This window comes from Eschrichtius robustus, chromosome 1 (genome assembly GCF_028021215.1).
Source record: "Eschrichtius robustus isolate mEscRob2 chromosome 1, mEscRob2.pri, whole genome shotgun sequence".
NCBI classification, from domain to species: domain Eukaryota; kingdom Metazoa; phylum Chordata; class Mammalia; order Artiodactyla; family Eschrichtiidae; genus Eschrichtius; species Eschrichtius robustus.
The window spans coordinates 162375499-162387650 of NC_090824.1; the positions used below are offsets into that span (position 1 = coordinate 162375499).

General features: G+C 36.7%; 1 protein-coding gene across 3 annotated transcripts in view; it reads left to right on the top strand.

Moving 5' to 3' along the window:
- The window catches only part of TICRR (TOPBP1 interacting checkpoint and replication regulator), a 43370-nt gene that overhangs the window by 11679 nt on the left and 19539 nt on the right, over positions 1 to 12152 (top strand). For all 3 annotated transcript variants that reach the window (XM_068557546.1, XM_068557554.1, XM_068557561.1), the window contains exons 6-14: positions 1672 to 1811; positions 2626 to 2844; positions 5338 to 5489; positions 6099 to 6196; positions 7249 to 7342; positions 7433 to 7512; positions 7685 to 7921; positions 8440 to 8533; positions 10154 to 10211. In XM_068557546.1, coding sequence (XP_068413647.1) covers positions 1672 to 1811; positions 2626 to 2844; positions 5338 to 5489; positions 6099 to 6196; positions 7249 to 7342; positions 7433 to 7512; positions 7685 to 7921; positions 8440 to 8533; positions 10154 to 10211 — 1172 coding nt within the window. The remainder of the gene's footprint in view (positions 1 to 1671; positions 1812 to 2625; positions 2845 to 5337; positions 5490 to 6098; positions 6197 to 7248; positions 7343 to 7432; positions 7513 to 7684; positions 7922 to 8439; positions 8534 to 10153; positions 10212 to 12152) is intronic.

Here is a 12152-nt window from a genome sequence, read left to right on the forward strand (position 1 = left end):
ACATGCCGCGGAGCACCTAAGCCCATGTGCCATAACTGCTGAGCCTGCGCTCTAGAGCCCACGAGCCACAACTAATGAAGCCTGCGCGCCTAGAGCCCATGCTCTGCAACAAGAGAAGCCACCGCAATGAGAAGCCTGCGCACCGCAACGAAGAGTAGCCCCCGCTCCCCGAAACTAGAGGAAGCCCGTGCGCAGCAACAGAGACCCAACGCAGCCAAAAATAAATAAATAAATTTTTTAAAAAATTGTGACCAAGCAATTCAGATGAGGAAATCCAACAGAGCAGTAATTTGGAAAGATACTCAGCGTAGGCAAGTGGAAATTAAAACCACAACATGGAAAAACCCACCAGGTTCTATTTTATACCTATTAGATTGTCAAAAATTAGCATGTGGGGAAATGAGCACATTTTAGATGGTAGAAGTGTAAAATGGTTACCATTTTAGAGAACAATGTTCCTAGTAAAGCAGAAACTTCACATACTCTGACACTCAGCAATTCTACTTCTAGGTGTCTGCACTGAAGAAATTTTTGCACAAACACAAGGAGAGCTGTGCTAGAATGTTCATTTCCAGTGGAAAGAACTAGCAGACTCTCAGCAGGGAAATGGATAAATAAATTACAGTATCATTATACAATAGACTATTATACATAGATTAGTAAAACGGAATAAACCAGAGCAACACGTGAAAAATATGTTGAGTGCAAACAAAATTGCCAAAGGATGGTGTTGTATGATACCATTTTCATAAGATTTACAACATATGAAACAGCATTTTATTCGTTTTGTTACATATGTATGTCTCTGTAAATAAGGTACACACAAATCTAGGAATACCTCTGGGAGGAAGGGATGGGAAGAAATTGGGTGAGGCTTTCTCTGTGTCCATGATGCTTAATTTCATTTAAAAAAAAATCTGAAGCAGATACAGTAAATTAATGGGGGGAAAAAGCAACCCTCCTCACTGCTCAAGGAAATACCAGCACACTTAAGAGAATTAGGCTGCTTCAGACCTGCTGCTTGTATGAACTAATTCAACTAATGGCACCATAACTTTCTCCTACTTTTAAGTCAGATGATATCAGATAATGGAAGATAATGAAATGGAAATAATACATTTTGAAAGTTGTGCTATTTTCATTATTTCCTTAGTGACTGATATTTAGCTCTAGGCGGGAAAGCAGTTAATAACTAATCATCTCCCCTGCCCTGTTTCTTTTCCTGCTCATCTATCCCAAATTAGTTTACTAGAGTGTGAAATAATTATTTAAAAGTTATTCTGATACTCACTACACTGTATTACATCATCTTGTACTTTAATGTATGGAAACTGGGTAAAAATTATGGAAGCCCAGAAGTGAGTGAAATAGTTGCCATAATTAGATATGTACCCTAGGACATGAAGAATCTTATTAATAAAAGTCAATACTGTATGTGTTAATACATTAATGGTTTTGTGAACAGGTAGCTTCTGCCCCTGAATTTATACAAATCATAAATGAGAAGAGGGACATTTTCCCTCCTGAGAAAAAATACTTTGAAGGCATCTTGTGGAGACATCTTTTGACTAGCTTTTAAAAGGATAATGGATATTGCTGTTGCTTTGTTTTTAAAGCATTTTGGAAAATCAGAATTTCAACTTTGTACTAGACATCTTGACTTATTCACAGGTTACTACAGGCTGCCTCATCTAATAAGGAAGAGCCTTCCAAAACTGAAAGTGAATTGACACGTTGCCTCTCTGAGCTCTACCAGAGAAAGTCTCGTGAAGAATACACTGTGTCCAATCAGGAAGACAGCAAAAGGAAGCGTAAGCACATAGAAAGGCTGTTTCTTACAGTCTTTTTTGACACTGTATATTTTAAAAGATTGATATTCCTTAAAATGAAGTTGAAATGGTAACTGAATAAAGGACAAGTTCTTATATTTCATATTTGAAAATAATTACATTAGTACAGTAGTGACTTTAAAAATCTCCCACAATCCTACCTTCTTAATGAATTAAACCATTTTTGTTTTTAGTTATAATAGAAATTTAAATACAACTTTGTGTGCTGCTTATAAATACTTGTTCATCTGCTACTCTGCTTTTTTAGTTACCTCATTGCTTAACAAAATTTGCAAATTTCTTATGTTGTTGAACATGTAGATTGTTTTCAGTTTTTACCATTATAAATAATACTATAGTGTACATCATGCATATGATTTACCTTTGAGTGATTTCCTTAGTATAAGTTTCCATGAACAAGTTATTCATGGAAAAGGGAGCTCTGGATGCAGACTGCTTAATTGCCTTTCAAAAGAGTTTCATCACAACTCTGTGACTACTGGGTAACACCAAAATGAGTCTGTTCGGCATTTGTCTGTTGTCTGTTTGGCATTAGATGTAAAAATCATCTAACCACCTTGAGATATTTAGTTCTTAAACTTCAGTTAAAAAAAGAGCTCTCTTTCTGTGTTGTAGGTAGAAAGAGATGAAAGAACTACCTAATTCAGATCATTCTGAATGGATATACTTCATTTCAATATTCCTTCACAGAATATTTCATCTGAATTAAAGTAGTTCTTGATTCCACAGAAGTAAAAGTTATTTTACTTTTCTTCCCACGATGTCATTTTGGTAGGAGGTTTCCCTCGTACTCCAGTGAGGCAGAAGATGAATACCATGTGCCGTTCCTTGAAGATGCTGAATGTTGCAAGACTGAATGTAAAGGCTCAGAAGTTACATCCAGATGGCAGTCCAGACACAGCTGGGGAGAAAGGGATCCAAAAGATAGCCAATGGAAGAACAGCAGATAAATTGGAAAACAAAGGAAGGACACTGAGAAGTTCTAAACCTAAAGGTATTCGTCAGTTCCATTGCATTTTGGTATCTAAATTCATGTTTACTCTTCTGTACTCTCATATTTTTAAGTTTTAATCATATCCCTCGCTTAATGAACATTTATTGGCTATCTACTGTATGTCCACAAGTGTGTTATGGGGAGTACAGTAAATAATAAGATAATTTCCTCTCCTTAGATTTATGATCCAGCTACAAAGAGTAATAATGAACATATATATACACACACACACACATACATATACACAACGAATTGGTAAAATGAATACATAAGAGAGCCAAGAGACTGTAACAGAAAATACTTGTTCATTTTGGAAGTAAAGACATACTAGGAGTCAAGAAAGGGAAAGTCCAGTCTTGAGCAGAACAGGCTGAGAAGGCTTTTACGGAGCCAGTGGAGCCCAGGTTAGACTTTGAAGAATGAGCAGAGTTTAGAAGGCAGAAAGGTAAAAGAAGTGTGTGCTAGATGGAGGATTAGCATAAGCAAAGTCACAAAGAAGGGCTGTGTCTTGGCCCTTTAAGTGGTTAAAGAAGTTAAGTGGTTAAAGAAGTTTTATACATTTGTGAATAAAGAGAAGGGAAAAGGTTCGTGAATAATCTAGGGTTAGATGATTGAGGTCTTTCAAAGTCAGGCAGAAGAATTCAGTCCAGTAGCTTTTATTTTCCCATTTTTTCTTCTTTAAAAATTGATTGAATTACAGTATGTTTCTCATTCTCAGGATACATTCTTAGCTTACACTGACAGTGCCAGTACTGTGGGGTGATTGTGACAATAGCTTATGAACTTTGGGCAATAATTACCTGATGTCACCTTTGAGTTCTTTTGAAAATTCTGGAATGAAAGTTTTCTGCTTCTTTAAACATTTTTTTTTTTCCTGTGGAATACTGGATCATAGATGATAATCAGTTTGAGTGAGATAGCACATCTTCGATGAGCTAGTATGGTATACCAGAATGCGGATGGGAGAGCAGAATTAACAGTAATGCAAGACAATGTGGCATTAGCATAATTTCTGGACTAGATCCTTTCCAGAAATAGACCTGCACAGCTGTGGTAAATTGATATTTGACAGTAGTGCCCCCAACAATTCAACAGGACAAGGATAATCTTCAAAAGATGGTGCAGGAATAACGATATGTTTATGGAAAAATTGAACTTAAACCTTATCTCTTAATAGTATTTTGAATTTCTGCTTTATTTTCTCGAATCATCTTTGTTTTTGTTGCTCTCTCATTTCTTTTTTTCCTACTTAATTCATTTCTGTTTTTATCTTTATTATTGCCTTCTTTATTATTTGGATTTACTCTTTTGTGTTATTTCTTATGTTGGACCCTTAGCTAATTTGGTTTTGAATTTTTCTTTAAAAATAATTTGTCTATAAATTTTCCTTTAGGTATAAATTTAGCTGCATTATATAAGTTTGCTGTATTCTGTTTTCATCAATACATCTAAATATTTTCTGACATCAGTAATAGAAGGGAGTGTTTTATTTTTGTAATTAGCTTTTAATTTTTTTGGACTGTGCACAATGTGTTCTGTAAGATATTGAATCTTTAATATTTGTTGAAACTCTATGGCCTAATATGTGATTGTTTTGTTAATATTCCATGTGTACTTGAAAATAATGTGTATTCTCTAATTTTGGGGTACTTGGTTCCATACATATTCATCTTAATATTTGAATATTCAAAATTCTTATTAATTTTTTTCTACTTAAAAGAATCTATAACTGAGATGATTGTATTATAGTCTTCCACCATGTAGGTCTGTCTAAATTTCCTTGCAGTTCTGCCAATTTTTGCATCATATATTTTGAGGCTTTCTTTTTAGGTCCATACAAAATCATTTATGTTTTCCTTGTGATTATACCTCTATTCCTTTATTTCCAATGTTTCTTTGTCATGTGTTTTGGGTATGTCTTTTGTAAACAGCATAATTTTTTTTTTTAACCCAGTCTGACAGTTTCTACCTTTTATTTAACCAGTGTATTCGTAAGATAAATATTTATAATTATTATGATTACTGATAAGCTAGGGTGTATTTTAGTGTCTTATTTTGTGCTTTCAATTGTTTTTTTCCTTTCTACCAGGCTATGGGATTAATCAAGTTTTCTTTATGCATCTTTTTCCTTTCTGCTAAGTTTGGAGGTTGTATAGTTTATTTCTTCTCCATTACTGGTTATCCTTAAATTTATAACATGTACACGTGATTTGCAAACCCTTAAAATTAATCACTATCTCTGAACTTTTCAACCTCAGCATTTTTGACATTTTGGACCAGATAATCCTCTGTGAACTATAAGATGTTTAACAGCCTCCCTGGCCTCCACCCCATTAGATGCCAGTAGTACCCTCCCTCTCCCCACCAGTCACTGCCACCCAGACATAGCCAGATGTCCCCTGGGCAGCAAAACTCCCAGTTGGTAACCACTGGCTTAAACAATACAATGACTTCAGCTGGGTCTGATGATCAATTTGACTTTTTTTCCCACAGATTTTAAAACTGAGGAGGAGCTACTATCTTACATACATGAAAATTACCGAAAGACTGTGGCCACAGGAGAAATCGTGTTGTATTCATGTGCTCGGAACATGATCTCAAACATTAAAGCATTCCTAAAGTCCAAAGGCACCAAGGAATTAGAAGTAAGGGAATCCGGATATTGTTGTTTGTCATAACAATGTTAGTTGCTTGTTGGTGGGTCTGGCTCATATGTCTTGGAAAATATCTGTTATGCAGTGCACATTTCAAAAATGATGAGTGAGGGGGTGAGCACAGTTCTAGGTCTTGGAAGATGGACATGGTCCACTGAGAAGGCAGAAATCAAGGAAACGGGCCAGGTGGGAGTAATTACATGTACTTCCCTTCCAGTGAAAGCTCTGTCCTCATCTAAGTTGCATGTTAGCTGCATGAATTAAGCCAGTGGTTCTTAACCCTGGCTGCACTTTAGAGTCACCTGGAACATTTCTTTAAAATGTTGATTCATCTTGCTTAGACTTCTCAATCACTACTTTATGGAATCTTCCTTTTATGAAAGTTCAAATCTGCAGGCTTGCTGTATCCGTGCCCACTTGCTCTCAAATACTTTTCTACATGTTCTTTTAAAAAATATAAAAGAATATTACACTATTTTTCATTCAAATGAAAGAAAGAGGATGTACTTCCCTTCTTAGGGCATTAGTCAGCTGTGAAGAAATTAGAAATAATGATAAGCATTAATATTAATATTCTCCTATGTAATTTTGTATTTTCAGATGAACTGCCTACATCAAGTAAGAAACAACCTCTTGAAAACTAGCAAAAGTCTTCGACAGAATGTAGGAAAACTGGATAAAGAAGATAAAGTCAGAGAGTAATTAACTTCCTTTTTAATTTTTTTTAAAGATTTATTTATTATGATTTTAAAATTTTTTTAAATTTTTGGCTGCATCGGGTCTTAGTTGTGGCATGCGGGCTCTTCCTTGCGGTGCGTGGGCTTCCTTCTAGTTGTGGTGCGCGGGTTCCAGAGCACGTGGGCTCTCTAATTGAGGTGCACGAGCTCAGTAGCTGTGGCGTGTGGGCTTAGTTGCCCCACGGCATGTGGGATCTTAGTTCCCTGACTAGGGATTGAACCCGCGTCTCTTGCATTGTAAGGCGGATTCTTTTCCACTGGACCAACAGGGAAGTCCCCCTTTTTTTTTTAAACCATTACTCCAAAACAGAGCTCCCAAGATTTACTTGTATCAATTTAATATTTCATTTTTAAAAAATTCTTTTCCATTATGGTTTATTATAGGATATTGAATATAATTCCCTGTGCTACACACTAGGACCTTGTTTGTTTATCTTTTTTTAAAGATTTTTATCGGAGTATATAGTTGCTTTACAATGTCATTGTTTATCTATTTCATATATAATATAGTTTGTATCTGCTAGTCCCAAACTCCTAATTTATCCCTCCCCCACGCCCTTAGCCCTTTGGTAACCATAAGTTTGTTTTCTATGTTTGTGAGCCTGTTTCTGTTTCATAGGTAAGTTCATTTGTGTCATATTTCAGATTCCACATATAAGTGATGTATGTTTTTCTCTTTCTGACTTACTTCACTTAGTATGATAATCTCTAGGTCCATTCCTATTGCTGCAAATTGAATTATTTCATTTTTCTTTTTAATGGCTGAGTATATATCAGTTTAAAATAGATTGCCAATTGCTTGAAGAGGCTTTTGTAGCTGATTCTCTGTAATGTTCTAATGTTCAGTTTGCAACACCTGTTTACCTAATAACCATATTGCTATTTAGAAAGCAATGGCTCTTCTTTTTGGTTGTTGTTTCTTATGTAAACAGATCTCTGCATAAGGAAGGAACTTTCATTTCAGTTAAGTGACACTCAAAGCAGATAAAACCAAGCTTTTTTCTTCTCTCAAGGTGCCAGCTCCAGGTATTTCTTCATTTGGAGATGTGTCGGCAGTGCCCTTCAGTATATGAACATATAGATGAAATGGAGCAAGTAGTGGAGGAGGCAAGTATACTGCTTAGTGCCACTGGGGATGTGCTGTAGATGCATTCAGCTTCCTGCAGAGACCATGTGGTAATTTTCTAAAATCTTCAGGTGACAGATATGCTGCGCATGGTGTATTTAACTGAAGATTCAGCATACCTAGCAAAGTTTCTGGAAGAAATTTTGGAATTGTAAGTTTGATGACTACTAATTTAAATTTAAAATAATTTTACCAAGAACTTATATAGGTATTGTCTCAGAATTGTAGAATTGTAAGGACTATTTCTCATGCTGGGTGAGGAAAGGAGTAGAGAGGGTGGAATGGTGACTGACTGTTCCATACTTAATCAATCTATTCCACAGGTATATTGATTCAATCCCAAAGATACTTGGAAATCTTTACGACAACCTAGGATTTCTGATTCCTCAGAAGCTGGCTCGTGTCCTTCCTACAGATTTTTTCGGTGATGACTCCATGACGCAAGAGAGCAAATCACCCCTTTCTGTGCCTCTTATGTCAAATGCTCATAGGTCAGTGTCGGGTGGCACAGAATCTGACCAACTGGAGGAGCTTCGTACCAGATCAGCTAAGAAGAGAAGGTAGGAGCTCAAGGAATTAAAGGAATTACTTGCACTGTTATAGTTCTGGTATAGGGTATGTTTAAGCCATAGTCCAGTTGTCTTTGTCTATAATTTATTGAATTAGTAGTTGCCCTTATGTCCGAATCAAAGAAGCCAATTATTAGAGTTCTTAACAAGGAGCATCTGACACTTTATATTATCTGGGGAACATATAGTCTTGTATTGTGTAGTCACAGACCCCTCTTGACTCTCCACACAGGGTCTCCAAGAACTAGGAGCCTTCCATGAGATAAGCTTAGGGTTTCAGCTTACTTTGTATATTTTCCATGATGCTCTTCGTTGTTCATAACTAGTTAAATTTATAGTTGTTACTTTTAGAAATTCTGGGATTGACTTGTTTTACTGTAAGTTCAGGCCAACCTCAAAATAACCGACTTTTATTAAAGTGTTTTATTTTAAACTTTAGTTCCATTCTCATCTAACTAGCTGTAACCTGTATTCAGTGTATATTGACTGTTTCTTTCTATTTTTAAAAGGAAAAATGCAATAAGACATAAAAGCATTGCAGAGGTTTCACAAAATCTGCGACAAATTGAAATTCCCAAGGTATCCAAGAGAACTACGAAAAATGTAAGTCATTTCCAGGAGATAGAAAGTGGTATCACTTTGGGCATGAGTTCATACAATAAATAAGAATGAAACACATGGTGTCTTTACTTTTAAGAAATGAGCATTGGAGGATACAGAAATAAAATTAGGTATTTTTATGAATGTGTCTACAACTGTAATCTAAGGAATAAAGAAATATAAGTTTATTAAAGATTAATCATTTTTCCCAGAAGTGTGACAGAGGTAATATTAAGGGGAAAAAGATAGTAAAAGTTAGGAATGAATAAGTTAATTCAAAGTCTTTAATGTAGTTAAGAAAACTCATGAAATAATAACATAAGCAAAAGAAGCCATTGAAAAATAATGTACAATCATAATAGGACTTTGTGTACCAGAAAGTACTTTTCAGTAAGTATTTTTTACGTCAATAGCAAGTTACAAAAGCAAACAAAAAAACTCATGAAGCCAGGTGGTAATTATTTTTCTGTGGCAGTAGATGTTAGGACTTGTTGGTTGCAGAAAAAGAAATCCAGCTGGAGTCTATTTACTAAGTAGAATTAATGTCTTACTAAGAGAAGGAGAGAGACAAAAAAATGCATTGAAACTTTGAACTGCATGAATTATGAGAAGAGTTAAAATTCTAGGAGAACTAGCTTTAGAAGCATTAATCATTACAATAGTGGTTTGTTTCTAGAGATTTATAGCTGTGCTTTAGTACTGGAGGTGGGGTTTCTTTTGAAGAGTTAGTGGTGTTCATTTTCTTAATACCTTAATACCTTAATACGTATGAGTGAATAAGATGCAAATTTTAGATATCTTGGAGATTTTGTTCAGAGAGTATGAAGTCTAAAAGGTATCAGACCACCTCTCTCACTAGATTTTAAACGATTAGCAGTCCTTTCTAGCACTCCTTTTGGAAAACTTTTGTTTCAGATTGGCCTAGAAAGTTAACTTCTTTAAGACCAGATTTACTGAGATCAGGATTTGATTTTGGTTAAAAAAGAATATCATTTGTTAAGTTTCTGCTATTTGGCTGTTTATTCTTTAATGATTACAGTGGCATAATTGAAAAAACAGCAACAAAATCTTTGAAAACAATTCTCTTGTTTAGATGCCATTTGAGTTTAGGCACTTGAATCCTCTACTATAATAGCAAATAAATAGCAGGTGGGTATTATTTTTTTCTGCCGCGCCACACGGCATGTGGGTTCTTAGTTCCCTGACCAGGGATCGAACCAGCACTCCCTGCAGTGGAAGCGCGGAGTCTTAGCCACTGGACCACCAGGGAAGTCCCCAAATAGCAGTTTTATACAGAGACGTTCCTAAGAGTATAGCCATCCTCTAATATTATGGGGTTTCCCTGATGATTTAGTTACAAAAGATATACAGAAACATCGTTTAAAAATTGAAATTATATAAAGTTAAATGTTAGTGCCTCTTCACCATCCATTCCTCAGAAGTAATCGCTGATGACAGTTTGTTGTGTATATTTCCAGGCCCTATTTTTGTGCATTTTACAACTATTTCTGTTACAGATTCCTACAAGTGGAATTGCAAGGATCAAAGGGTTTCTTGTGGAATTTTTATTCTTTTAAATGAATTCCTATTTAAATTTTCTTATTGGATTTTCTCATCTTTCAGGAGAATTCTCACCCTACTCTTCAGCAGCCTCCACTCCCAGTGAAAGACACGGTACAAGGTATACTTTGTTTCCTTGTTGTACTCAGTGACAGTTTTATTTTGATTACATATATTTAAGCAGTTGCATATAGTTAAAAATTATAGTTTTGTGTAATTGTTGGTTTATGAAATATGTCCATATACTGTGTGCTAGAGGAGTAGGATGTTCACATGGTCTCAAAATACTGCATTTTGTAAAATAACTGGTCTAAAATTTTTTTTTTAATTTATTTATTTTTTGTTTATTTATTTTTTGCTGCATTGGGTCTTCATTGCTGTGTGTGGGCTTTCTCTAGTTGTGGCAAGCGGGGGCTACTCTTCGTTGCGGTGCGCGGGCTTCTCATGGCAGTGGCTTTTCTTGTTGCAGAGCACGGGCTCTAGGCACGCAGGCTCGGTAGTTGTGGCACACGGGCTTAGTTGCTCCGTGGCATGTGAGATCTTCCCAGACCAGGGCTCGAACCCGTGTCCCCTGCATTGGCAGGTGTATTCTTAACCACTGTGCCACCAGGGAAGCCCTAAAATATTTTTTTAATGCCATTAACATGAAAGCTGAAAAAGAAAAGAGGCAGTGGAGCTGGTTTAGATGAAAGGAATTTAAGTGTGATATAAGTGCACTACATGATCCCTGCTTGGGTCTTAAATTTAGGGTAAAAAGCTATAACGGGATTACTGAGACGATGAGAGAAATTCGAAGATGGATTAGATATATATGCCCTTGTTCTTTGGAGATACATGCTGAAATACAGGAAACTGAAGAGTTGTGATGTCTGCAACTCACTCTCCAGCATTCTGGGATGGGCAGTTGTACAAACGTAGAGAGAGAGATGGAGGGAGAAAACAAATGTTGACAGTTGGTGAATTTTAGTGAAAATTCTATGTGTGTTTTTTTGGTTTTGGTTTTTTTTAATATTTATTTATTTGGTTGCACTGGGTCTTAGTTGCGGCTCGCTAGCTTCTTAGTTGTGGCATGCAAACTCTTAGTCGCAACATGCATGTGGGATCTAGTTCCCTGACGAGGCATCAAACCCGGGCCCCCTGCATTGGGAGCGTGGAGTCTTATCCACTGCGCCACCGCGGAAGTCACCATGATTCTACATTGAAATTTTCTATAGATATTAAACTTCTCCAAAACTTGGGAAAAATGGAAAATAAAAGATCAAATTTGGCTGTCAGGCCGTAAATCAGTTTCATAGACAGCCTAAGGCAGGTAACAGAGGCTTTTATAATGGAGATAGAGAAACATTTTTTTGAAACTTGGTGTGCATTATTGGTGTCCTTAATGTTTATGTCATTAATGGGTAAAAAAGGCTTCTCCCAGTTTGTGGATCCTGGTTTATTTGGTTTTTATTTAAGTGACTTGCTCTTAGAATTTTTTTACTCTTGGTGAATTTTTTTTTTTTAATAAATTTATTTGTTTATTTTTATTTTTGGCTGCGTTGGGTCTTCGTTGTGGTGCGCGGGCCTCTCACCGTGGCGGCCCCTCCTGCTGCAGAGCACGGGCTCCAGGCACGTGGGCTCAGCAGTTGTGGCCCACGGGCTCCAGAGCACAGGCTCAGCAGCTGTGGCACACGGGCCCAGCCGCTCCGCGGTGGGATCCCCCCAGACCAGGGCTCGAACCCGCGTTCCCTGCACTGGCAGGCGGATTCCCAACCACCGCACCACCAGGGAAGTCCCGGTGAATTTTTGAGTAGCCTCCACCAGGCCATCTTGCTTAAGATTAAAATGCTAGCCTGCTAGCTTTGTCAAGTATTTCCTGACTCTTCAGCTATTTTTCCTAACTTTGAGTCTAGATGGTTACAACTCTCATGCTTTGGAGTTAGGAAGAGGATTTAAAATATAGTAGTCCCCCCCTTATCCACAGGGGTTATGTTCCAATACCCTCAGATACCTGAAACTTCAGATAGTACCGAACCCTATACTATGTTTTTTCCTATACATACATACCTATGATAAAGTTTAA